This window comes from Furipterus horrens, unplaced genomic scaffold, assembly GCF_987537825.1.
Source record: "Furipterus horrens unplaced genomic scaffold, mFurHor1.1.pri manual_scaffold_5, whole genome shotgun sequence".
In the NCBI taxonomy this organism is placed as follows: Eukaryota; Metazoa; Chordata; class Mammalia; order Chiroptera; family Furipteridae; genus Furipterus; species Furipterus horrens.
In genome coordinates, this window is record NW_028327175.1 from 80481171 (window position 1) to 80508287 (window position 27117).

Genomic DNA, 27117 nt, shown 5'->3' on the forward strand with positions numbered 1-27117 from the left:
CTATGCTTATGGTGAGGGTTTATTGTGAGAGGATAACGGAGTAAAATCATCAATGGCACATGAGGGGAAGTCTGGAGGAAACCATGTGTGAGCTTCCAGGTGTTCGTTCCCCCTGGAGTCACATAAGACGTGCTTAATTCCCCGAGAAATGATAGATGATGACATGTGGAAAGTGTTCCCAACCAGGGAAGCTCATCCTAGCCTGGGTGTCCAGGATTTTCACTGGATGTCAGTCACATAGGTACGTAGCCCTTGTGTGGCTGACCTTGTACTTAAGTTTTAGAATCTCAGAGAAAAGGAGATGATTTGCTGTAAATCACATTGATAACATAAACTGTTCATACCCGTACAGTGTGGCCCAGTGCTTCAGACATATAAAAACTCTTTTCAGATAGAACTTTTCAAGGGCTCCGTTCCCAAGAGCTAACCAAAGGCCAGTCTGAAAACAGGCCATTTTGGGGAATGTGCAGGGTTTGAGCAACCCAGGTCTGTTGCGTTAATCCTTTCCCATAAAAGGTCATATAAGGTATGACCAGAGTTTGAACCCAGTAAGTCTGATTCCAAAGTCTGTGTTCTTTCCATATGTACTTTTAGTGACTTTTTATACGGATTTGCTAATTAGAAGTTACTGGCTACATTATATGTGATAGAGACTTGGACTGTGCCCATCTATCCTGATAAATACTTATGATAAGCTTTCTTTTTTCCTCACATGAGGATAGGAAACTTGGTTTGAGTATTTCTTTTAGTGCTTTCGTAAGTAATGGTGCTAAGAATTTCTAGCTCTTAGTTATTTTCAGCAAAGTATGCTTTATATGTTAATTATTAAAAAGTAGTTTACATGAAAATTGGTCTATAATTATTCCTTTTGCACTTAATACATTTTTTTAATTTAAAAAAGATATGTAATAATAGACTCACAGAATATTTAGTTCACAATTAAGAATTGTCTGCCTTGTAGATAATAGATTTGAATGAACTTAGTTCTCAAAAGCTTTTAACCTTTTTCTTTTTTCTTTTTTTTAGGTATTTGTGGAAACATTAGACAAATGTTTTGAAAATGTCTGTGAACTGGATTTAATTTTCCATGTAGACAAGGTAATACTTCTATACTTCTAAGCTTTTTACCTAAGAAAAATGTTAATTTTTAAAAATTTATTTTTTATTGTTTTCCTATTACAGTTGTCCCATTTTTCCCCCTTTGCTCTCCCTTGCTCCACCCACCTCCCCCTTCTCACAGTCCATCCTGGTTTAGTTGTCCATGGCCATGGGTCATTCGTATTAGTTCTTTGACTAGACTCTTCCCCTTCTTTCCCCCCTTTTCCTCCTCTCCCCTCCCTTCAAAAAATGTTAATTTTTATTTGCCAAAGTAAAAGTGGATTTAGTGAATAATACTATTTTTATTTCTTTATATTCAATTTTAAATTATTTTTATTATGATCCAGACACTGTGCTTAGTGAAGAAGGTTCAGATCCTGTCCTAGAGGAACTCACATCTGAAGGTAGAAACAGTGTCATTAACAAGTAAAAGTATGTTTGGAGCGTTAAGGGGAAACACCTGAACCACCTACTTCTGCCTAGTATTATGTGAATGGAGGACATTATATTTAAACTGGATTTTAAAGAATTAGTAGATATTTTCACAGACAGAAAATGAGAGATGACTCTACAGGCAGAGATATATAAAGTACAGGCTTCTTGTGAGGGGCAATTATTTTGATCAAGAGGCCTGATTTTAAAGTACTTCTACTTCATGGAAGTTGGATTGGTAGGTGGGAGATTAAAGACAGGGAGATCAATTTAGAAATCTTTTACAGTAGTCCAGACAGCAATGAATTAAGGCATCATAGTAGGGATGAAGGGAAAAAATTGCCAGTATCTGATAGACTATTGAAAGCTGGAGGTAGGGGAAAGAGAATAATTGAGTTTTCTAATCAGTATCACTGCGTATTAGTGATATGGAATTTAGAAGGAAGAGATTCCACTTCTACTATATACAGATATTTTTTTCCTGTATCAAGTTAATGTAATGTAACAGATTGTTTTGAATGATTAAACCATTGAATAAAATAGTCTGAAAATAAGCTGCCAAAAATTTTAGCAAAAAATGTGATTTTTAAAAATACATCAGAAGGATATATTTATCATTAACCAATTTTCTAGATCATTTTTCTCATTAAGTGATTTGATTTCATGTATTAACTCATTTTGGACAGAGAACTTAAACTTGCTTTTTTTAAGGTCTATTTTTAGTTTTCTGCTTTTCTTTAATTAATACGTATTATGCTTTCTCACACTTACAAAGACTTCTGTTATTTTTAGGCATTAGGATTCACAGTATTCAAAATTATGTTTTGGTACATGATTAATATGCTATAAAAAACTTTTTAAAATGACTGCTCAAAGATCATAGCTTATATAATACATCTAGCAATTTTTAAAGAAAATTGACAATTCTATTATAAAATATTGCTGTGAGTAAAGTTCTCCCATTTGTACTAGAGGATAAAAGTTTTCCTCAATGGGGAAATGAAGCTCTACTCATATACAACTTCCATTCATGACATACAGTGTTTTTTAAACTTCTGTTTTATAAATATACATTCATTTTAGAAAAATGAGAAAGTACAGAGAAGGGGAAAATAAATAGAAACCATCTCAGTTTCAGAGATTGCCTAGTGTTAAAAGATAAATTGAGGCATATTAAAATTTTGAAGCCCTGCCTGGGTGGCTCAGTTGGTTGGAGCGTCATCTATGTGCCAGAAGGTTGCTGGTTTGATTCCTTCTCAGGGCACATACTTAGGTTGCAGGTTCAATCCCCAGTCGGGGCACATATGGGAAACAATCAATTGATGTTTCTGTCTTTCTCCTCCCCTGACCCCCTCCCTCTCTCTCTCTCTAAAATCAATAAACAAATCTTTGGATGAGGAATTAAAAAAATAAAACAGAATAAAAATTTTAAGAGTTAACTTGAGCAAAAATTTATTCAAATTGGGCAGCACCAAACCAAAAGTGGTTAGGAGCACTTTACTGACAGGACCTAGACGAAAGACTTATAGAGAAGAGACAGGAGCAAAACAAGGAAATTATCTGATTGGCTATAGCTTAAGCAGTTGTATTATTTGGGAAAGCTGAGTAGGCTGTTTGTCATTGGTCATCCTTAGGTTTAGATATCTTAACGTCAGGCATTTACAGGCTTGGGTTTTGGTTTGCTTCCATAGGCTGCTGAGCTGTTAGAACCACCTCAGTCTAATGGCCTCTTTAACTTAACACTAGCATTAACACTTAGAGTATGTATATTTCTAGATCTTTCTGTACAAATAAGTACAGAAATGTCTTTTAAAAATGGAATTATATATCATGTAAAATTCTGTATCTAGTTACAGATATTTCTGGAAAGATATCATGTCAAATGAGCAGAGCATTAAATAGATATATCATTTTCCATAACCCTTTCCTAATGTTAATTTAAGAAAAATCCAGTTAATAGTGTGGTGAGGACTATAAGTAGGAGCTTAGACTAGAGGCTTTATTTTTAGCAACAGCACTTTTGGGAGGTAGCTAGAGGCAGTATTGGCTGAAAAGAATCCTTTTTACTTTAATAGTATAGACAAAATATATTTTTAAAAAACTATCAATGTAGCTTTTTTCTGTAAGATACTTTGTGGTGGACAAAACCTGTAGAATGTACAACATCAAGAGTGAATACGAATGTAAAATATGGGCTCTGGGTGGTAATGACCTGTCAGTGTACATTCATGGATTGTAGCAAGTGCCCTACTGTGATGTGGCATGTCAATAATCGGGCATTTGAACACATGTGGGGACAGGGATGCATGAGTACTCTCTGTACTTTGCATTTAATTTTCCTGTGAACTTAAAACTGCTCTAAAAGTAACGTTTATTAATTTTTAAAAAATCTAAGCAATATGTTACTTTAAAAAGCAAATCTACTAATCTATATTGTTCTATCTAGAAATGAATAGTGTTTAAATACTTATAAACATCAGGTAGTTCATTTCCTCTAAGATTGTCAGAGCATTCTGCATGCATATTCCTTGTGTTCATTTCACACAACAGTGTGTCACTTTTAAAACTTGCCAAAGTTAACTATATCTCTTCTTCCTGAGCTAAGCTCTTAATTTTTTTCAATGCAATGAGAGAAAAGAGTTAGGATACCGAGAGTCAGGGGCCAGTCAAATAAACATTTCCTGTCCTTATATTCTCTGTCTATTGCCCTGGCTGGTTTAGCTCAGTGGATTGAGCGTCGGCCTGCGAGCTAAGTGTCGCTGGTTCGATCTTCCAGTCAGGACACATCAGAGAAGGAAAACTCTGACTCCAAAAAACCTCCGCTGCCTTGCGGCATACCTCTTCAGGGGAAAGGCTAGGGGAGTAAACCCCGACAGAAAATCCGGAGCCGGAGTCCCTAAGGCGGTTTGACGTTGTAGTCAACACCGGCAACTCCTGCGGCGCACCTGAAGCCAAGCTGTATTGACTCCGTCTTTCCCTTGGACCCTTCAGCTGCGAAGAGAGGGGGGGTCTGCTGCATGGGCAACAGCAGACCCTCCATATCACCCTGCCCAGGCTCTGTAGCTTCAGCTTCACTGGAGAGGACACTCCAGCGTCATCGTAAGATGTCAATTCAACACGGGAGGAGACAGATACCGTGTCACTCCCGAGTCGGACTGCACAGCCATTCTCGGCGGTGCAGATAGACTCTTAAGAAGCTACACCATCGTCTCTCGAGACGGACGACTGCCGACGACGACGATTCTCTGTCTAAAAAGTGCTAGCCTCTTTTCAGTCCTTCTTTGAAAGTTTCCATGTGGCCTCCTGCCCAGTCCCTAAGCTGGTGTCTTTTTCAATTTCTTATTAAATCTTTAAATACTGATTTCTCTATCCTTCACATAGGCTAATATTGTAGTCACCCTGAAGCAGTGGGATAGCTCATCCTACCCAAAATTGGTTTGAATGTAGAGACTGAAGATGCCACACACAGACCAGAAGGATCTGACCTGAAGAGGTTTATCACTCACACAGTAACATTTTCTGGGGAAAGCAAGGAACAACAATTGACTTAGGGTTTTTTTTTTTGTTTGTTTGTTTTTTTAATATGTTTTATTGATTATGCTGTTACAGTTGTCCCAATTTCTTTTCCCTTTGTTCCCCTCCACCCAGTGACCCCCCTCCCTACAGTTGCCCCCCCCTTAGTCCATGCCCATGGGTTGTGCATATAGTTCTTCTCAACATCTTATCTACTCCACTCCCTCCTACTATGCTTCTTTTTTTTTTTTTTTTTTTTTCTGTTTGTATGGTGTCTAGCTCTTTTTTTTTTTTAATGTGTTTTATTGATTATAATGTTACATTTGTCCCAATTTCCCTTCCCTCTGCTCCCCTCCACCCGGTGGCCCCCCATCCTCCAGTTGTACCCCCCTTTTAGACCATGTCCATTAGTTGTGTATATAGTTCTTCTCAACCTCTCTCTGTCTATTCCATTCCCTCCTACCATGATCCCCAATTCCTATATCATCTCCCTCCCTCTCCCTGTTCCCCCTCCCTGTTGACCTCCCCCCAATATGTTCCCCATACCTATAGTTCTTTTTCCACTCTCGTTGCTTGTTTAGTTTGCCTTTGTTTCAATTCCCTAGCTTCCATTGTTTCTTGTGATGCAGTTTTCATTTTAGATTTCATTGTCTTGATCCTCCTTTTTCTAAACCAGTCCCTTTAACATCTCATATAACAGTGGTTTGGATCTAATGAACTCTTTCAGTTTTGTTTTGTCCTGGAAACACTTTCTCTGCCCTTCTATTCTGAATGACAATTTTGCTGGATAGAGTATTCGTGGTTCTAGGTTTTTGTTTTTCATTACTTTGAATATTTCTTGCCAGTCCCTTCTTGCCTGCAGGGTCTCCCTTGAGAAGTCAGCTGATAGTCTAATTGGGACCCCTTTGTACATAATTCTTTTCTTCTCTCTTGCTGCTTTTAAGATTCTCTCTTTATCTTTAACTTTTGACATTTTGATTATAATGTGTCTTGGAGTGGTTCTCCCTGGGTCCAGTTTTTTTGGAACTCTCTGTGCTTCCTGGACCTGTAAGTCTATTTCCTTCCCCAAATTTGGGAAGTTCTCCTTTATTATATTTTCACTCAATTTTTCAATTTCTAGTTCATCCTCTTCGCCTTCTGGCAAACCAATGATTCTTATGTTGGGCCTTTTATAGCTGTCCCAGAGGTTTCTGATCCTCTCATCCTCGCTTCCCGTTTCCTCTCTCTGCACTGGTTGACTGTTTGTTCCTTCTCTATGTTCTGGTTTGTTGGTTTGAACTCTGGGTTTTTTTTCCTCACCATCTGTCTCGTATGTGGTTTTGTTCCTTTCATTATGAGTGTTTTCCGATTCTTTCTCATCTTTTTCCAGATCTTTTGTTAATTCTGTAAGCCACCTGATAACAATGGCCCTGAACTGAGCCTCTGACAGGTTTCTTATTTGTTCATCTGTCAGATTCTTCATCTGTTGCCTGGTGAGCTGCGCCACCGGGATTTCTATAGTTGTCTGCCTCATTTTGACAGATGCGTTTTGTTTTCTTGGGCCGGCTATAGGGGGCAGTGCCTGTGTACTCGTCACAACCCAGCGACCGGCGCCGTTCCGCAACCTATTTCGCAGCCCTCTGGCGCTTTTTGTGGGGGCGGGGGTCCAAGATGGATTCACACAGTTATTCCGCTAGGAGACCGGGATCCGTCCTCCCGCCCTCTTGGGCCTCACTGTTCAAGGCGATGTGGTGGCTGCTTTCCCCAGCGTTGGGGTCGCGAACTGCCGGAGGTTCGACTGCAGCTGGGATTGTTCTCCCTGCCGCTGGGATTGTTCTCCCTGCCGCTGTCCCAGGTGCGACCGCAAACAGCACCGCCCCCTTTCGCTCTTCCTACCTGCCCAAAGGGCGCCGCTGGTTTATAATTTCATACGTTGGGCTTCCGTATAGTTTTATTTTCTGGAATTTCTAGTTATCTTTTGTTTTGAAGTAGTTGTATTCCTCTCTAGTTGTAGAGGGAGACCAAGCGTGTCCGTCTAAGCCTCCATCTTGGCCGGAAGTCTCCTACTATGCTTCTTAATTCCTGTACCATCTCCCTCCCTCTCCCCCACCCCCCTCCCTGCTGACCCCCCCATAATGTTCCCCATACCTATAATTCTTTTCCCACTCTCACTGCCTACTTAGTTTGCCTTTGTTTTGATTCCCTAACTTCTGTTGTTGGTTGTTGTGATACAGTTTTCATTTTAATGTTCATAGTGTTGATCCTCCTTCTCCTAAACAATTCCCTTTAACATCTTGTATAACATTGGTTAGGATCTAATGAACTCCTTCAGTTTACTTTGTCCTGAAAGCACTTTCTCTGCTCTTCTATTTTGAATGACAGCTTCACTGGATAGAGTAATCGTGGCTTTAGGTTTTGCTTTTCATTACTTTGAATATTTCTTGGCAGTCCCTTCTTGCCTGCGGAGTTCCTTTTGAGAAATCAGCTGATGGTCTTATTGGGACCCCTTTGTACCTAATTCTCTTCTTCTCTCTTGCTGCTTTTAAGATTCTCTTTATCCTTAATTTTTGACATTTTGATTATAATGTGTCTTGGTGTGGTCCTCCCTGAGTCCAATTTTTTTGAAACTCTCTGTGCTTCCTGGACCTGTAATTCCATTTCCTTCCCCAATTTAGAGAAGTTCTGCTTCATTATTGTTTCACATAATTTTTCAGTTTCTAGTTCTTCTTCACCTTCTGGCAACCCTATGTTTCAGATGTTGGCCTGCTTATAGCTGTCCCAGAGGTTTCTGATCTTCTCATTTTCCTCACTTTTCATTTCCTCTTTCTGCACTGGTTGTCTGTTCCTTCCCTATGTACTGATTTGTTGATTTGATTCCTGGTTTCTTTCCTTCACCAATAGTTTCACATGTGTTTTTGTTCATTTCAGTAGGACTACCCTTCATTTCTTCCCTGTCTTGTTTATGATCTGCTGTCAGGTCTGTAAGCAGTCATATAGCCAAAGCTCTGAACTGTGCCTCAGAAAGATTTCCTATCTCTTGCTTCATTAGATTAGATATTTCCTGTCTGGTCAGCTGTGTCACCAGGATCTCTATCATGATCTGTTCCATCCTGACAGTTTGTGTTTACCTTTGCTTCCTGGGCAGGGCTGTCACAACTTCTATGCTATAGGGGGCAGAGCCCCGTGCACTCGTCACAACCGTGTGACCCGTCTCACCACACTCTGGCATTTTCTGTGGGGGTGGGGGTCCAAGATGGATTCCTGCCCTTCACTCTCCGCTGAGAGACCAGGAGCCTCCTCCTCCGTCCCCATGCCCCCTCAGTCCAAGGCAACGGGGGTCTACCTTCCCCAGCATTGGAATCACAAGCTAACGGGTCTGGTCTGTAGCTGGGGGTACTCCCCAAGCGCTTCTCGCCTCCCCTTAAATATGGGTGTCTGTGCTTACCACCGTCCCACTGCCGTTGCTGCTGCCGCTGCTGCCAGCACAGCTTGACCTCTCCACCCCGTTTTCGCCCCTCCTACCCATCCGGACAAGTACCACTTGTTTATAACTTCATACATTGGACTTCCATGTAGCTTTATTTTCTGGAACTTCTGCTTATTTCTGGTTTTGCAATAGTTGTGGTCCTTCTTAGTTGTGGAGGGAGACAGAGCATGTCAGTCTAGGCCTCCATCTTGGCCGGAAGTTGACTCCGGGTTTTATGTGATTATGGAATGGGGCTGGAATGAGTTTCCACATTCAAGCCAGGTCTTAAGTGGTTTGAACTTCCCACCAGTGCAAAGGAAGGAGCAACTCCTGGACTTTCTTATCAGCTTGCCCAGGTGTGGGATAGAAAAAGAAGGGGAGTTGTAGGAATTGAAAACTGTCAGACTATCAACAGCCAAATATCAAAAATGGAGTCAGACTCTTTATTGATTGGGACTCTCTGTTTTTCCTGAACTTGTGTGACTCTTTCTTCCTTCACCAGATTAAGGAAATTTTCAGCCTTTTTTTTTTCAAACAGGTTCTCTATCCCTTGTTCACTCTCTTCTCCTGATTCCACTGTGATGCAACTGTTGTAACACTTGATTTTGTCCCAGAGTTCCCTTAGATTTTTCTCATTTTTTAAAATTCTCTTTTCTTTTTGATGCTTGTACTTACTGCTATCTTGTCCTCTAAATCACAGATTCCCTCCTGTACTTCATTTAACCAGCGATTGATTTCTTCTAGTGTAGTCTTCATTTTAGATATTGTATTCTTCATTTATCTGTGTATGTGTGTGTGTGTGTGTGTTTTCTATGTCCTTTTTATTACTTACTATCTCCTTAAGTTCTCACTGAAATCATCCATTTTTCCCATAAGGTCCTTGAGCATCCTTATAACCATTGTTTTAAACTCTGCGTTGGTATTTTGATTGCTTCCATTTCATGTAATTCTTTTTCTGGGATTTCTCATGTTCTTACATTTGGGGCATACTTTTTTGTCTCCCCATTTTGTTTCTGTGTATTGTTCTATCCTACTCCATTTTTCATTTAATAACCTGTATGTATTTGTTAAGCAACCGATAGATTTTTCTCAGTTTTAGCTGTGTGATAATAGTGTGGATTCACCATTTTACAATTTTGTATTTTTGTATCTTTGCTTTTAACTAACAGTGTCATTGATTATCCTTGTACATATATCTGGCACCAGTATTTTAAATTATTTTTTAAATTTACATCTTCATTCTCTGCTGCCTCTAATTTTAATACATTTTTTATTTTCTTGCAGAATTGTGAAATATCATATATATAGTGTGATCTCATTTGTGTAAATTAGATACACATGTACACACACATATAATAAGTATGTGCATAACAAGTTTTTTGGAAGGGTATGTAAGATTCAGTTAACTGTAATTATCTTCAGATAGAGGGACCTAATAAGAGAAGCAGAAGGCAGTGGACACTTATTGCTTGTACATATGTTTCTGTATGGCTTGAACTTTTAATTGTTTGCCTATATTGTGATTTCTGTAAAAAGTTATGGTTTATGTCCAAAAAAAGCTATGTGTTTTTTTAATGCTAAAGTACATTGTTAATGTGGTATTTGCTACTTTTTAAAAAACACTTGATTACTTATAAAAATTATAAAAGGTAAAAATTCATTGAACGCTTATTTTAGGTGAACATCAAAGAACCTAGTAGATGAGTTGTATTACAAGGTTATTGTCACTCTTTTACTTCTATAAAAATCTGTTTTAAGTAAAATGTATAAAACAAAATAATGGAATATGCTAACCATATGAGTTAGGGTTATGTTAAAAGCAGAGCTTTTATCATCCTCTTTCTCATATTAAATCTGCCAAAAATTCTTCCCAACTCTTGGAACATACATTTTTTGTAACTGCACATTTTACGATCAGCTTCTAAATTTTCCCATCTCGCGTGACATGCCTTGCTTTGGACACCATAACCTTGATAATATTGGGATAGCCCTCCAATTAATAATTCTTATTTCCATACTGTTTCTCTCCTTGAATTTCTACTTAATATGTACTACTTCCTCACCAAGAATACAATCTTTAGGCATATATTACCTTCATAATAAATGAGATTATGTTTCTTTAAGGATTTAGTATATTGATATACCTTCTTAGACTTTCTTGGGTATGGCCCATATTTGCAAGGTGCTCATATTTTTGATACCTCTCAACTGGAAGATGTTTCTATAATACTAAAATTTATGGTTTCCACTACTACTGCAGTGCTTGTATTCTGAGAGGCTTTTGAAAGGCTGCAGTACAATGTATATAATGATTAACCCACAAGAAAGCCTGACCAAAGTGGGAGTGGTGGAGTTGATGCACTTTTATCAACTTTACAGACTGCTTTTCATGAGAATTTGTTTTAAAAAGGAGGGAGGAAGTACTGCTGCTAAAACAGAAGTTTTAATAAATCTCTGTTGGCTGACCATGGCCTTTCTATCTGAATACTTTTCCTGCATGTAGTACCTATTAGCTATTATAAGATAAATTTATTTCATTATCTAGTCACATTCTTGACCTTTAATTGAATTTTCATAAATTACGACTAAAAGTTAATTTACTGTTAATTTCATTTACTATTAACAGAAGAAAGCAAGAAATTGGATTTAGATCACTCCGATTTAGGTTTGAATTGTTAATTTGCCACATATTAGTTTATGTGACTTGAGTAAGCTGGTTTATTCTCTCAGCTTTAACAAAGGTTAATGTGAGAAATATATTAGATACTGTGAGTACAGCATCAAAATATAGTTTTAATAAATAATATCTAGTAACAAAAAAGATAAGTGATGATTTGATTAGCACAGGTTTTTAAAAAGAATTGTGGCCTCTGGTTTTGTGTTGTTTGCTAGGAAAAGTAATTTCTGTAATTCTTTATTCAAAATTTGTACATGAGGTATCCATCTTGCCGTAATGAAAAGTTAGTAAATATGACAGGATATTTTTAAAATCATGAATATATTTGCATGAACTGTTATAAAGAAATAAAAATAAAATAATATAATTATATATCATATTTAACCAAAAAATTTTTGTTTTTTCTTTATAGAATTTATTTATTTTTACAGAGAGGGGAAGGGAGGGAGAAGAAAGGGAGAGAGACATCGATATGTGAGAGAAACATTAATCGGTTGTCTTTCATAAGCCCCTGACTGGAGGACCTGGCCTGCAACCCAGGCATGTGCACTGACCAGGAATTGAACAAGCAACCTTTCGGTTTGCAGGACGATGCTTAACCTTCTGAGCTATACCAGTCAGGATTAATAAAAAAAGTTTTTATTTAAAAAAATGAAATTACTCTGTAATACCTATAAGTACTCTAAGCACTTTCCATAAGTTATTCTTATGATAATCTTATGAAATGCCTATCCTATTTCTTTCTCTAATTCACCAGTATGGTAACAGACTCAGAGAGGTCGTGTAACTGCTGAAGGGCATATGACTAGTAAGTGGTAGAGTCAGTATTTCTGTCTTATCTAATTTCAGAGTCTCCATTCTTAATGTCTTATTATTTTGTAAAACTTATAGCAGAGTATAATTATTCAGTGAAACTTAATTCAGCTTTGAATTGGTGATATTTGATCCAATACCTTATGAGAAAAAAACCTGGGTTAAATTTATTCTCCCCAATGGAAGATACTATTTTTAGTCATAAGATGTATTTGATAAAAAATTTCAGTGTTTCATATAGGTAGGGCTTTGGGACAAAAGCATATTAAAAGTACCTACAATAAAAAGGAATTTTCATTCTATTTTTCAGTTAGAGCTTGTAGTAATGCTACATAGCTTTATTAAGCACCTTGAGCATAAAAAAATTAATAATTATTGGCTAAGAGTCTATAAAAGGCCTTTGCAGATTTTTTTGTTTTGTTTTGTTTTTTGTTTTTTTAGCATTAAGGTTAATATGATAAAAATGGTAGCTAATGCTCATTGATCATTTACTTTGTTTTGGGCACTTTCATGAATGATCTTAATCTTTTCAACAATGTATGGAGGAGGTACTATTATTATCTCTGTTTTACAGCCCATTAAACTAAGACTTAAAAAGGTTATATAATTATCTAAGGCTTGACAGTAGTGACAAAAGTGGATTATGAGCCTTTACTCCAAATTATTTTCTTTTACAGCTTATACTTAAAAAGTAGACACAGCAGTATTTAAACAAAAAACTACTGGAATTATGAAATGTTTTTGTAGTGAGTTTTCTTTATGGGTGTGTGTGTGTGTTTTTTTTTTCTTTAGGTACACAATATTCTTGCAGAAATGGTGATGGGGGGAATGGTATTGGAGACCAACATGAATGAGATTGTTACACAAATTGATGCACAAAATAAACTGGAGAAATCTGAGGTAAGAGTGGAAAGTGCTCTAGTTAATGAAGGTAGTTAGCATGGTAATGAATTATGTATGATTTGTAGCTTTCACTGTTTGTCCTTCAGTATCACCCTTTAGGTACAGCTTACTCAGTTTTAAAAAGGGAATATACAAATTTTCATATGCCAAGTGTTCTGTGACTACTATCTACCAAATAGTTTTGTGCATCTTACTTTTAGCCATAGTCAACTGCCTTGGGTAATTATCACAATTCCAAATTCTTGTTACTTAAAAAAGAAATTATGTATTTGAAAATGGAATAAATGTTTGCTTTAGAAAACATTAGTCAGTAATTATCAAGGAAATCTTAGAACTTATATTTTAAAGTTATACAAACTTAGCTTTACAAACTATTTCTGAAAGGAAAGAGAAAGTAATGGAATTCTCATGAGGAGGTAATAAATTATAATAGTTGCTTAGCAAGCCTGAGTACATATTGTAAAAGGAAATTCAATGCCTTAATCTTGCCAAAGGTCACTGACCCATTTGCTGAGTTATACATTCATTGCTACATGTATTCATGGCTTTTATTGCATTCTATAAGAGAAAGATTTGGTTAGTTATACACTGCTAACTTTGTATCGTTAGAATGAAGACCTACCAGCACTTTAGCACTGTATAAAACTGTAGGTTAGAATTTTAGTGACTCTTCCCTCATGAGCTAGGCTGAATATTAGTAACAGGTGCTGTAGCAGAGCCACTCGAGTTCACATTATTTTGGTGGTTTTATTATTACTATAACAGGTTTAGAGAGATAATAGCATTGCATATCATTCAGTGAGTGCTATGCTTGTTTGAGGACGCTCTTACCTTTGGTATTTATAGTAATATAGATTAGGAAAATATATTTTGTTTATAATTATTAGTACAAATTCATGTGTTTGGTTGATATAAAGTAAACATTATATAAAAGCAGCAAGGTATTAAAAATACATTTGTGTTAATTTACAGCAGGTGAGTTCTAAAGACTTATTATCTGTTGACACTTTAAAGGACCAGGTTAATATAATACTATGCTTACTGGAATTAAATAAAATAAAGATGATGGATAAATATGAAATCTGAGAGTTAGAAGCAGTTGAGCTTTGTATAAAAACACTTTCCCATGTTTTATTGAAAATTAAAATAGTCCTGCATTTCTTATCTCAATATACCATCCCTATTGGTTTTCCAAAAGTAAGGCTTATAATGTTGAAGAACTTAAAATTATGACTCTTTTAAGTAACTATATATTTTGTGTATTCTATAGCCAATTTTTAAAATACTAGTTTTTGAAAGGGGAAAACATAAACTAGATTAGACTAGGACAAGAAAAGCAACTCAAAATATTATTTAATGTGGTTAGTTTGCAATATATTATATGGTATAGTAAAAGATTTACTATAAACTGTAAGTTGTAGTTTTTAAAGTCTTAAAATGATTGTTTTAAATTTACATAATCCGTTAAACTTTGTGTTACAATACTGTGTGGATACAGATTTTAAATGCCAAGAGACAGTGACACAATCCATTAATCACTCTAAAATGAGTAGATGTGGTAATTTGTAAATTCCGTGGAATCATCTGTAAAAATATATTGACTTCTTGTCTGGAATGTTTACATTTCCAGGTATTTAACGTCTTTCCATTGGTAGTGTCCTTTTTTCCCCTTTCTCCTTAGTGTGATGTATATAATATTGATGGAAGTCATAAAGGGCCTATAATAACTGCATAATGGATATTTGCTTTTTGATTATCCAGTAAAATTTTGTTAGAGCAGTTTTTTAATCTATAAAGAGTAGTAAAATACAGAATTTATATTTTTGATGGAAATAGTTATAAGAATACTATAACTTAAAAATTCTCTTACAGAAGCAATGCCATTTAAAACGGTTTTGAATATTAGTGAATACTCCCTTTTTTCATCCACTGATCATCTTTTAATATGCAGTCAGTTGTTATCTGCTACCAGATTAGTTTTTCTTTTTCTCCTTTACAAGAAAGTATGTTTTAAATCTCATTGAGGATAAACCACAACATATGTTTATTAAGTGTCTCATTGCTAATATATAGTTATAAAATAGGATTTTGAGTCAAAGTGAGGCCATTAGTCTTGATCATATTTTAAGAAATTATATTGAAAAATAATGTTGACTTTTTGTAATTTTTCAGTAATTTTCAAATATTTTAAGTATGTTAGGAAGTCTACCAGCTTTATTCTAGACACTGAAATGTCAAAAAGTTTCATTTGGGTTCTATTTCCATGTTAATTAAAATGATTATATCTACCAAACATATGACTGTAGAATAATCCAAGATTACTTGAAAGCAAACTATAAACTTTTATTGATCTAACTCATTAAATTTTAGTTAAAATTTATTATGTAAGCAAAAACTTACCAAGAAAGACTTAATTAGAACCCAGAGTATCATGTTTGATGAAAAGACCTGGTTATCATATATTTAAAATTAACTTAAGTAATATTTAGAATAGCATTATTTTTAAAAATCAGCCAAGGTTTAATTGAAATACAGCTTTTAAAAGGTAATATGGATCTATCTAGGAGCCTTTACTTACTCTGATATCAAAGATTTTATTATTTTGGGTTAATGATACTATATTTTCAGTGATAGTCAAAAGTGATCCAGTTTAATTCCTAATGCCTAGACAGGTAGGAGCAAAGATCACCCACATCTTTAAACAGAGAAGAAACAAAGATGTGTTTTAAGTATATTTTCATCTATCCTGCTTTGATAGAAAAATGGTTTACTATAACATTGGGATCTTGAGAAAGGAGAGTTTAAGCTGGGAAGTGGTGGGATTCGGGGAAAGTCTGAGAGGCATACGAATCTGCCTAGGAGTGAAAGGACTATGTGGGGGGTGGAGGTAGATGGGTGGGGTTGGGGAGACTTGTTAGTTTTTATGTATTTCATGTTATTTATAAGATGAATAAATGGCTCTGTATCTAGTCACTACCTTTTTAAAGTCAGTCCTCTTTTTTTTCCCGGAACATCGTGATCTTTCTAGCTCTTTCCATTCTTCTCTCTTACAGACCTTTATCTTTCAATCTCCCAGACAGGACAGGTAGACAAGGTATTGCTGACTTTGGGAAAAATGTACTTTAACAAAAGGGAAAGCAAAATGATGTCAAAGGCAATTTATTGTTTAGGCCAGACTCAAAAATTCTTTGTGTTAATGAACCCATATAGTCCCTGTAGCCTATTTTCATTCTAGTTTCTCCTTGTAATTTCTTCATCTTTTATTGGACTTAGTGTATTTTACTAGTGTATCATTGATGTCATGTTTGTTCTGTTTTGTCTGCCTGCATTGTAAAAGGAAAGTTTAAATTTTTTGTTCTTTTTTTTTAAATATTGTCATTTTATATTGACAAAATTCCATTTTGTAGAAATGACAATTTACTCTGTATATTAAATTTAGAGTTTATTTTGGACATCATATGGCAGAACCAATCTTTAACTCTCGCAGATTTTTTTCTCTGTCTTTCTAAATTAGAATTCTAACATAAAATTGCCTGCTAGGTTTTAGAAGCTGTGAATTTAAAAACCAAAAGCTGAACCTTCAGAATTTTTCATACAAAGTAGGAATCAGTGAAGGCTTAGAATAGTGACTGTTAAATAGTACTCTTCCCACTCCCCTAATGGTTTTCGTTTCCAAAGTCTTAACAGAATTGCTTTTACTAATTTTGACTAACAGATGCATATTAAAAGTGGCCAATAAAAAAACAAGATCATAAATCTTTTAAATTTGAATTAAATGGTATAAAAAGTAGAATTAACTATATTTACCAAAATAAAGTGGATTTCCATTATAACAACCTTTGACATCCAAACATGTCATAATAAGACTCAATAAAATATTATAAATCTTGAATATTATTGTAAAACATATTGCTAAATATCAGAAATGTTTTCAGTAGACTCCTAGCTTTAAAAAACTAAATTTTCTCTGGTATTTTCTATACAGTTTTTCACACTATAATTTAACCGTGTCAATTACTTCTTAAACATTTCCATGTAGATGATGAACAACTCTTTTGTACAAAGCCATTTCAGGAAAAATGAAAATGTTTATAGGACCCCATTTAAAAATTTCAAAATAAAAATACTTTATTGAGTCTTGGGAAGAAAAAAAAATCTATAAATTTAATAAGTTAGGTTACCTACCTTACTGATTAGGAAAATGGCACTGAGAATTTGGCATAGTTTTTAGCCACTAAATTATTACTTTCTGGATGTGTTTGAGAAACAGCAACAGAGAGGTGGCTTTATAATTTCTTATCCCAAGATCATGGGCTATGTCATGAAGCTGGAGTACTATGTTTGATTCCTGTATCCATATTACTTTATCCCTGAAATAGAAAATAAACAACGGTGTGATTCACTTTATTGAACCAAATCACTGCCAATTTCAATGTTCTAGTCTTTAATTTATGTTAAATTGCTATTTGCTAGCAAGGAGCTATCAGCCACTTAACTTCCATAACTAGAACCAGTAATTAGCTTTTTTTTTGCTTTTTTCTTTTTAAAAATCAAGTATCTATTTTTAAAGAGTATAGAATAAGAAAAGAGGGACTAAGTAACAGATGTTGGAAAGTCAGCTTGTAAATTGGTTCTTCCCCTCGATGCTGACATGTACAGTTATACTGTTTTCTGCAAAAATTATGGTGAAGGCCCCTGAGGTACTTGTAATGGTCAAAACTAGTTATGTTTAATCCATGACTAGCTTTTATCTGCTATATTTATTTCACACATGCAAATCCTTTGCTAGAATTAAAATTTTAAATGATTATACAAAATGATTAGTAGTTTGGGAGGTTTAAAATTTTTAAATATTCTAATATTGATAAATTTTTTAATAAAATGCTATGTTCTTGCTTACTAGAGGATTGTCATCAGTGTTTCTAATCTCTTTGTTTACAGTTGTAGTATTAAAGCATTGTCTTTAAAGCAAAGAGCAAGCCTGTTAATAGTTCCCAGATTAAAAGTTATTCTACCTTACATTTAGAAATTTAAATATTAAATACCTTTTGTTTTATTTAAAACATTTTCCACAATCTGCCATTATTTTGTTAATGATTTTGAGTCTGAAACCATTTAATACTGTGTTTATTAATGTTGATGTTCTTTCACTTTGCTGTTAAGTCAAAATTTTGAATATGCATATACCAACTTCCAGCAGGAAGGGTGGATAAAGGTTTTAGTATGTACAAATTATTCCAGCTACCATCTTCTTATGTTATATTTCAAGCTTGAAAAAAAATTTTTAGATGGTAGGTTGGTATTTAATGTCTTAGATAAAATAAATATTTAGACTCTTTCCTTTTCCCTCTGAGTAAGTTAATTGCTATTGCATAAGGAAAAGGGAGCTTTCAGATTTTTTGAAATATATTTTAGTAATGCTGCTTTTTCAGTTTTGCTTGCACATATTTTGTTTATTTTTGGGTCTGGCAATTTAAAAACAAAATCTAAAAGATCATATCCATCCATTACTATCTTTGTGATTTTAGTGCTTGAAATTTCCGAGAGTATGTCTGTATAAGTCTTCTATCTGTTTGGCCTCATTTTGGTATACTTGCAGACTTCATTTTGTTTTCTTTCTCTTAATTCTGTTAATTTATTTAACCTCATGGGAGAGAAAACATGACCATTCTTTTATACTGTACTTCATTCTTTCATCTAATTCATACTCTTAATGGCTTTGGATTCATGTATTTGTTTTTGTTAGTGGAGTTGCTGCAGTTTACCCGCCATGGTGGTGCTCAAGTAAAATAACATAGATGGAAACAAGTTATTTCTCGAGTAGGGTTTCATTCTTTTTATTTCTGCTTGTGTCAACTGTGTAATCTTTAATCTTTAAGAACTATGTTGTACTGTCAGAAAATATCTTATTTTTTACATTTTAAATTGTATAAACTACTAACAAGTCAGGTAAACTTAAATTTTATAAATTTGAGTGTTAGTAAAAGTTATCTTGTTGCTTTGAATATATCTTATTGAAAAAAAGCTGAACTAGGGTGAAAATTACACTTGTATTGGCAAATTGATTTTCTAGTGGCAAATTACCTCTTTTACATTTTATTCTTTAATAAAAATGTTTCAGACTTCACTTTCATGGAAGTCTGAAAATGAAATTGATTTTGTAGTACTTTGGGTGTTAACTACCTGGTAACATGAAGGTTTTTTTTTAAGTCTTTAGTTTTTACATATAAACATTGATAGATCATTTAAATGTCTACTTACTAATCAACAGTCCTTCTTATATTTTTCCTTACATTTTATCTTCTGTAGAATCTAATTTCTTAAGATGTTTGTTTAATTAAAACTTAATTGACATACACATTACAATTTTAAGGTTGTGTACCTTTTAAATTCATGGCATCCTACACAAAAATATTGAACATGCTTGAGAAATAATTTGATTCGTTTAATTCATTTGTGTGTTCTGAATAATTACCACCCTTTGCATGTCTATAGCTTGCTGCTTATGTTTAGAAGAATTGTAATTTGTTGTATTTAAAAACTTTTGTTTCTACATAATAAGTACTTGGCACATATATGCTATTGCCTTTATATGTTCTCATTAGTAGCCAATAGTCGACACCATCTCTGGTCACAAAGAAATGAGTTAATCTAATGAAATTTAAACAGGGTGTATTTTAATTCTCATTTTGTTTGCTTAAGTTCAGTTTAGCCATTCATGGTATAGCGTATTATGGAAAAGAAGGCTTCTTGACAATTATATTTAGTTTAATACTGAAAACAATTATTTTAACTATTTATAAATATAAATCATAGCATCCAGTAAAACACACACATATCTATCTTTTCTCTCTCACAAAACCTTCTAATAATTTATGCCTTTTAAAACATTTATATTTATATAATCAATACTTTTCTATAACCTACTCATCATTTGTACTCTGTGTAGAAATTTCAAAGTAAAAATAATGGCAAATTGGTTTGCTATTTAGAAAAATTATAAAGTTATTCTTCCTGGAAAAATGATACTAGTTCCAGGGTGTCTGTAATTTTGTAAAATCATTTTCTCCCCTTGGGAGACAATATACTTCCTGGTAAAAGGAAGAGAGCCTACAAGATAGTAAAGCTATTTGAACCAAATTCTTCTTTGATCCTTCACCATTCTAAATTTTGATAGCTTGACATTGATCTTGAAATGATCAACTTAAAGACCCTTTTCAATATGATTTATGCTATCCTAAGTAATACTCATATGTATCTTCGTCTTTCGGGGCAGTGGGAGGGAAGTGGGATATAACAAAAGCTGCATCACTTCAGGTAGGTATAAATGTAGAGGTCAGTCAAATTTTTAGTTATACATCAAAAACAACTTTTAAATTAAAAAAATTGAAGTCCCAGCCCTATTAAGTCTTCAATTGGGTATGGAGTGTTTCATCCATATCACTCGAATCATTACCTGTGTGGACCATATCTATTATTAATACTATTTTACAGATTTTTCTATTATTTCCAATTCTGACTTGATAATCCATGGCTTTATTTCATTGCTTAACAATGTTTGTATCCTTTATTCAGCAAATAGTTTACACTGGCCTATTTTGTATCAGTCAAGATTTTTCTCAGGTAACAGCTTTATTATTATTATTTTTAATTAACAAAAAAGGTAGGATGACATGAGAAAAAAAAACCCTAAAATTACAAAAACGGACTTTAAAATTAGTGTCTCTAATTACATAAACATTGTTTCTTATACAGGATGGGACGAAAGTAGGTTGTCAGTTGTACAGTTGTCAGTAAGCGAAACAGTTTATTCTTCTGTTATAATATTTTAATTATGGTAATATTTTCATACAAAAAACTGTAAACCTACTTTTGCCCACCTCTGTATATGTGTAATCTAATGAAAGTAGAGATTTGTTTTTGTTACTTAAGTGTCTGCTTTTGTGCAAGACAATATATGCCACAAATTGAATGTGTTTGTTGGCTTTATTATATAGCCTGAATAAAAATTGATGAACTCTAATTGATACATAAATTAAACCTTAAAAATATGAAGACTCTTGATGTAGCTATTTGAGAAAAAATGATATATATTCCTTTTTCTTTTATTTTTAAGCATACTTTCTTTCAAAATTACTTCACAAAATTATAAATTTTCTTACTAAGTAAAAGCCAAATATGTACACTAATGGTACTAGAAATTTTAAATTTTGTTTATAAATTTATTTATAAATTTTATTTATATTTATGTATATGCTATCTTTTCCATTTATGCTATTTTTTAAATTTGTATTTTGTAAACTAAACATATGTTGTTGAACCTATTTGATATGATAGATTCTTTTTATGTCTTTATTAATGCATAGTAAAGAAGGTTGGAATGATCCTCTTGTTACAGTTTCATTTTTAGGCAGAACTCTTCTCTTTGGATTGAGGCTTTACTTTAAAAGCCTGAATTTTTTTTTTTTAATGTTCAAGAACTTCCTTTAAAGTTTAGAATAGCCCTCATAATATTTAAAAAATATTTAAAAATATTATTGTTTTGAAACGTTTTTAAGACATTAGCCCTAAGTAAAGAAACTAAACAAGCATGATTTGTTACTTTTAGTTTTTATTTCAAACCATATATTGATAGTGAATGCCATTTTTAAAGCAAAAAACCCAAGATATATCATGATTATTGTAAGAGATGCTTAATAACAAAACTAATGTAAACTATGCTTCATGCTTATGTCAGTTATATCATGATATAGGTGAAGATATAGCTTTGTCATTTGACTATTGTGTGTACCAAGTAGTACAGTTTAATTTGTATTTAAATTTTTACATTGTTATCATTGCATGTATTTTCTGTACTTTTTAATGTCAACTGTTTTCTCTTTATAGATTAGTATTTCAAAGTAACCATCTCATATCAATTCAGATTTACCATGTGGTCTCTAAGCTTGTTATATGAAAATCTTTTAGTATTGCCCTCCATTTTTAGTGTTATTTTATGAGCTACACCTGAGTTGTGCATTTTCTTTTTCTTTTATTTGCTTCTGTATACAGGCTGGCTTAGCGGGAGCTCCAGCCCGTGCTGTATCAGCTGTAAAGAATATGAATCTTCCTGAGATCCCAAGAAATATTAACATTGGTGACATCAGTATAAAAGTGCCAAACCTGCCCTCTTTTAAATAAAAAAAAAATTTAAAGGCCACTCCCAGGTAAAATCCAGGGGGAAAAGATATCTAAGTTTACCATGCAGTTGTTTACCAAAAATAGGGGAGAGTCTTAACTTTTGCTCTTGGATTTAAGTCAAGGTACTGTATAGAAGTTGTGTAAAATCAATATGGTGGTTCAATGTCGTTTTCCATGCTGAGTGATTCTGAAGAAATTGAGTAATTCCAGTATGATTTTTTTCTTTCTTTTCTAAACTGCATTCCTATGCCCACATAAGGCATGCTTCTATATATTGGCTACAACAGTATTTCAAAAAGTGTTTGGAACATTTCTCTAAATTATGTACAACCCAAAATGTTGATGTTTTGTATAAATCACACGTGCAACATTCCTTAATTCTTTCTGTTATTTGTCACAATTGTTATTTAAAGAACCAAGTATGTATTGCATGAAAACATTATAACCCTTTCCTATTAGTTTAAATAAACTCCAAGGTAACTGGACTTCTAAAGCACCTTTCTGTTTGCCTGATATCTACTTTAGCAATAATTTTTTTTACGACCCTTTGACTCAACAAAGTAAATAAAAGTATATTTTATCACTGTTAAGCAGCTGTTAATGATGATTTATTTAATTTATACTTCTGTTTTTAATATTCAGAAACTCACTGGATTATTCTAAAGCTCAATTATTTCACAATCAAGAGGAGTGTATCTTATAACACATTGTATAGGATGAGTTCTGGAGTGGGAGATAACAAACCTTTTTCTAAAAACTGCATAACCTAATGTATTTAAATCTTGAATCTGATCCCTTCTTGCTCAGATATTGAAAAAATAATTTCAGCAAATACTTAGTTGCTTTTGAACACAAAATTCTTTGGGGCTCCACTTGACTGTTCCATCCCAAAGTCAAAGCTATACTATTTTCTTAAGTTCTAACACTTATAATTCTGATTTCTCATGATCAGCCACATTTTCTTATATGGTCTTACGTTGGGAACCATGAATGGGATTCCTCTTCTAGTTAGACCAAGGTTTTCCTTACAGTTCTTGTCTTGCCTCCCCAAATGTTCTCTTTGAAACCAAGATTTGGCTGTGTGATGCAAGGGCTCTCCACCGGTTGGGTGTGTGAGTGGAATAGTGGCCACACAACTCAATCTGTCCTGCATTCTGCATGGACCACCTGGAGAGCCCAAGTTTGTCAGAGAGGTGCTTCAGGGAATCCAGAGGTTGGGGCTAGTGCATCTTTGTGAGGGGTAGGCACCAGTCAGGCTCCCATAAAGAGAGAATGGCCTTGGCCCCAGAGCCACACAGCTCTCCCTGTCCTGGATTCTGCCCAACCTCCTTGAGTTCCTGAGCTCAGCTCAGTGGGCTGCCAGGCATCAGGTGGGTGGGACTGCCCAGAGTCCAGAGGGTGGGACTAGTGGATCTTAGGGAAGGTGCCAGGGAAAGTGCTGGATGACTCAGGGGAAGGTGGGGGGAATGGTTCCCACCCTAGATCCACGCAACTCAGTCACTGACACCCTCTGGGTCTGCCCAGACCTCTGTACTCTGGGCCCTGGCGGCTGACTCCTCTGCAGGGCCCAAGCTCTGCAGGATGAGGTGACAGGGAGTCCAGAAGGTGGAGCTATCGCATTCCCCCAGGTTGCTGTCATATGGGGGGAACACTCCATCCAAGAACAATATCATCTGTAGTGGAAGAGGGGCCCAGCACAGGGACCCTGGCAGCTGTTCCTTTAGTCCTTTTCCCAGAGCCACAAACTCCATTCTGTTGTCACAGGACTCAGGTTTGCTCTTCCTTCTCTTTGTTGGAGCCCAGGATGAGTGGTTACAAACAACATTTTGTGTGTTGACCCTTTAAGAAGGTACCTGGATCTCTAGCAGACTCTTGTCTCTCCCTGGTAGACAGAATCCCTGCTGATTTTCATAGCCAGATACTACGTGGGTACTTCTTTTTAGCTTTGGTGCCTTGAGCTAGGGAGCTCAGCATGGGGTTGAAACCCCTTACTCCTCAGGGAGGCCTTTGCAGCTGAGGTATCCCTTCAGAAACTCAGCCACTGACAGCAGAAGCACAGCCAGCCCTTTTCACATCTCTGTCCTTCTTTCCAGTTACAATATGGCCTCCTCTGTAAAGATTATAAGACTTCTGTTCAGCTGGTTTTGATTGGTTATTCAGGTTGATTGTTTTTTTTTTTTTTTTTTTTTTTAGTTGTAATTCCAGTTTGTTCCTGGGAGGAGGTGTTACTGTCAACTACTCTGCTGCCATCTTCGATCCCAACTACCTAGGAATATATTTACATGGCAGAGGTTACAGCTGAACAGCTGATCTGAGAGATACAAATACTCTTTTCTTAAATATTGTTATATATATTGGGTGCATACATGTATGTACAGGACTAATGTTAAGCCATAATGTTCAAGCCAGTTATGACCTTGAACCTATGGCGGAGGACTAAGTGGAAGCTACACTAACCTCCTCCCAGGACAAAAATGGAATTACAACTAAGTTATAGAGAAATCGTCCAGAATAACCAACTGAACGCTAGCTGGAGAGAAGCCTTATAACCATGGACAGACAGAAGAAACGACCATACCACAAGACTGGTAGGCAGTGTGGAGGAGGAGCTAGAGGGCTGGCTCGCCTCCCAGGGACTCCAGCTGAAGTGTCAGAGGAATATTTCAGTGGCTGGGGGGTTCCCCTGAGAAGTGTGGGGTCTAAAACCCAAGCTGGCTCCCCAGCTTACAACACTAGAACCAGAAGGGAACCCAGATAACATCCAGCTGTGAAAAGCAGCAGGGTTTCTCCCTGCCAAGGAGAGATGGCTGGAGACACAGAGAGCCTCTCAAAGGGCCAATGCACAAAATTTCATTTGTAGCCACCTACCCTGGGTTCCAGCATGGGGAGGGCACAGTGGACTGGAGATCCTTAAGGAGATCTAGGGCTAGTGGTTATTGAGGAGAGAACTGAAGGAACAGCTACCAGGATCCCTGTGCTGAGTCATTCCCCATACTGCAGAGGCCATCTTTCTCAGGCAGACCACTCTCCTCCAAGTGGCATCAGCCTGAGGGGGAAGCAACAGCCCATCCTGCAGGAATTGCTCTGTCCCACCATGTGGTGTTTAATCTTGGCTGCTGATCACAGCTTGATAAGATTAACAACTGATCAGTTTAAAAGCTAAGGCAGAAAATACAAAGAAGCAATCAAAATGCAAAGACAAAGAAACAGACCCCAAATGGAAGAATAAGTGAATTCTCCAGAACTAGATAAAATGGAGGCAAGCAATTTATTAGATAGAGTTTAGAGTAGTGATTATAAGGATACTCAACAGCATGAAAAAAGATATAGAAACCATAAAAAAGGACCAGTCAGAAATAAAGAATGCACTGTCTGAAATAAATAATACTTTGGAAACAAACAGTAGGTTAAAGCAGAGGATTGAATCAGTGTTTCAGAAGACAAGGTAGAAAAAACAGCCAGGCAGAAAAGCAAAAACAAAAAAGGAATTTTAAAAAATGAGAGTTTGAGGAACATTTTGGGTGGCATGAAGTATAACAACATCCTCATTATGTTAATACCAGAAGGAGAAGGAACGAGCAAGGGATTAAGAACCTATTTAAAGAAATAATGATTGAAAATTTTCCTAATCTGGTGAAGGAAAAAGACACACAAGTCCAGGAAACTCAGAGAGTCCCAAACAAGTTGGACCCAAAGAAGCCTTCACCAAGACACATCATAATTAAAATGACAAGGCTTAAAGACAAGGAGAGCATCCTAAAAGGTACAAGAGAAAAGCAGGTAGTTATTTACAAAGGGGCACTAGTTAGACTGGCATCTGAATACTCAGCAGAAACGTTTCAGGCCAGAAGGGAGTGGCATGAAATATTCAAGGTGATATAAAGCAGGGACCTACTACCAAGGCTACTATATCCAGGAAGGCTATCATTTAAAATCAAAGGAGAAATAAGGAGCTTCCCAGATGAGAAAAAGCTAAAGGAATTTGTTCACAACAAACCAGTACTGCAACAGATATTAAATAAGGGGCTTGCTTTAAGAAGGAGAAGAAGAAGACAAAGAGAGAATCTTAAAAGCAGCAAGAGAAAAGCAGAGAGTTGCCTACAAAAGGGTGCCTATAAGAATCTCAGCTGATTTCTTAAAAGAAACTTTGTAGGCAAGAAGGGACTGGCAAGAAGTATTCAAGGTGATGAAAAGCAAGGACTTACAACCAAGATTACTCTATCCAGCAAAGCTATCACTTAGAAGGGAAGGGCAGATAAAGTGATTCCCAGACAAGGTAAAGCTGAAGGAGCTCATCATCACCCAGCTATTATTATATGAAATGTCAAAGGGACTTATTTAAGAAAAAAGATAAAAATTATGAACATTAAAGTGACAACAAACTCACAACTATCAGCAACTGAATCTAAAAAATAAACTAAGCAAACAACCAGAATAGGAACAGAATCACAGGTATGGGGATCATTTGGAGGATTATCAGCTGGGATGGGGAAACGGTGCAGGGATTAAGAAGGATAATTGGTTGGTGCACAATAGACGGGGAAGTTAAGAATAACATAGGAAAGGGCGAAGCCAAAGAACTTATATGCACGACCCATGGACATGAACTAAAGGGGGTGGGATTGCTGGAGGGAAGGGGGATAATGGGCAAAGGGAAGAAAAAAATTGGGACTGCTGTAACAACATAATCAATAAAATACACTTTAAAAAAAGAAAAAGAAAAAAACCAGAGGAAAACAGTCTAAAAATAAAAATAAAATGGTACTACCTACATACCTATGTATCTATCAATAATCACCTTAAATGTAAATGGCTTAAATGCTCCAAGCAAAAGACATAAGATAGTTGAATGGATAAGAAAATAAGACCCATAGATATACTGCATCCGAGAGACCTATCTCAGAATGAAAGATACACACAGACTAAAGGTAAAGGGATAGAGAAGATATTTCATGTAAATGGAAAAGAAAAGAAAAGTTGGGATAGCAGTACTTATATCTTACAAAACAGATTTTATTTTTTTAAATTATATTTTATTGATTATGCTATTACAGTA

At 35.4% G+C, this 27117-nt stretch overlaps 1 protein-coding gene across 2 annotated transcripts in view; it reads left to right on the forward strand.

Moving 5' to 3' along the window:
- Nucleotides 1-22651, forward strand: part of AP3S1 (adaptor related protein complex 3 subunit sigma 1) — a 54288-nt gene extending 31637 nt beyond the window's left edge. The window contains exons 4-7 of one of the 2 annotated variants that reach the window (XM_090279033.1): nucleotides 1027-1098; nucleotides 12771-12878; nucleotides 15935-15975; nucleotides 21933-21996. In XM_090279033.1, the coding sequence (XP_090135159.1) occupies nucleotides 1027-1098; nucleotides 12771-12878; nucleotides 15935-15970 (216 nt within the window). In that variant the 3' untranslated portion in view covers nucleotides 15971-15975; nucleotides 21933-21996. Of the gene's footprint in view, nucleotides 1-1026; nucleotides 1099-12770; nucleotides 12879-15934; nucleotides 15976-21932 lie in introns of both variants that reach the window. The other variant, XM_090279032.1, reaches the window with a different exon arrangement.
- The last annotated feature ends 4466 nt before the right edge of the window (nucleotides 22652-27117 follow it).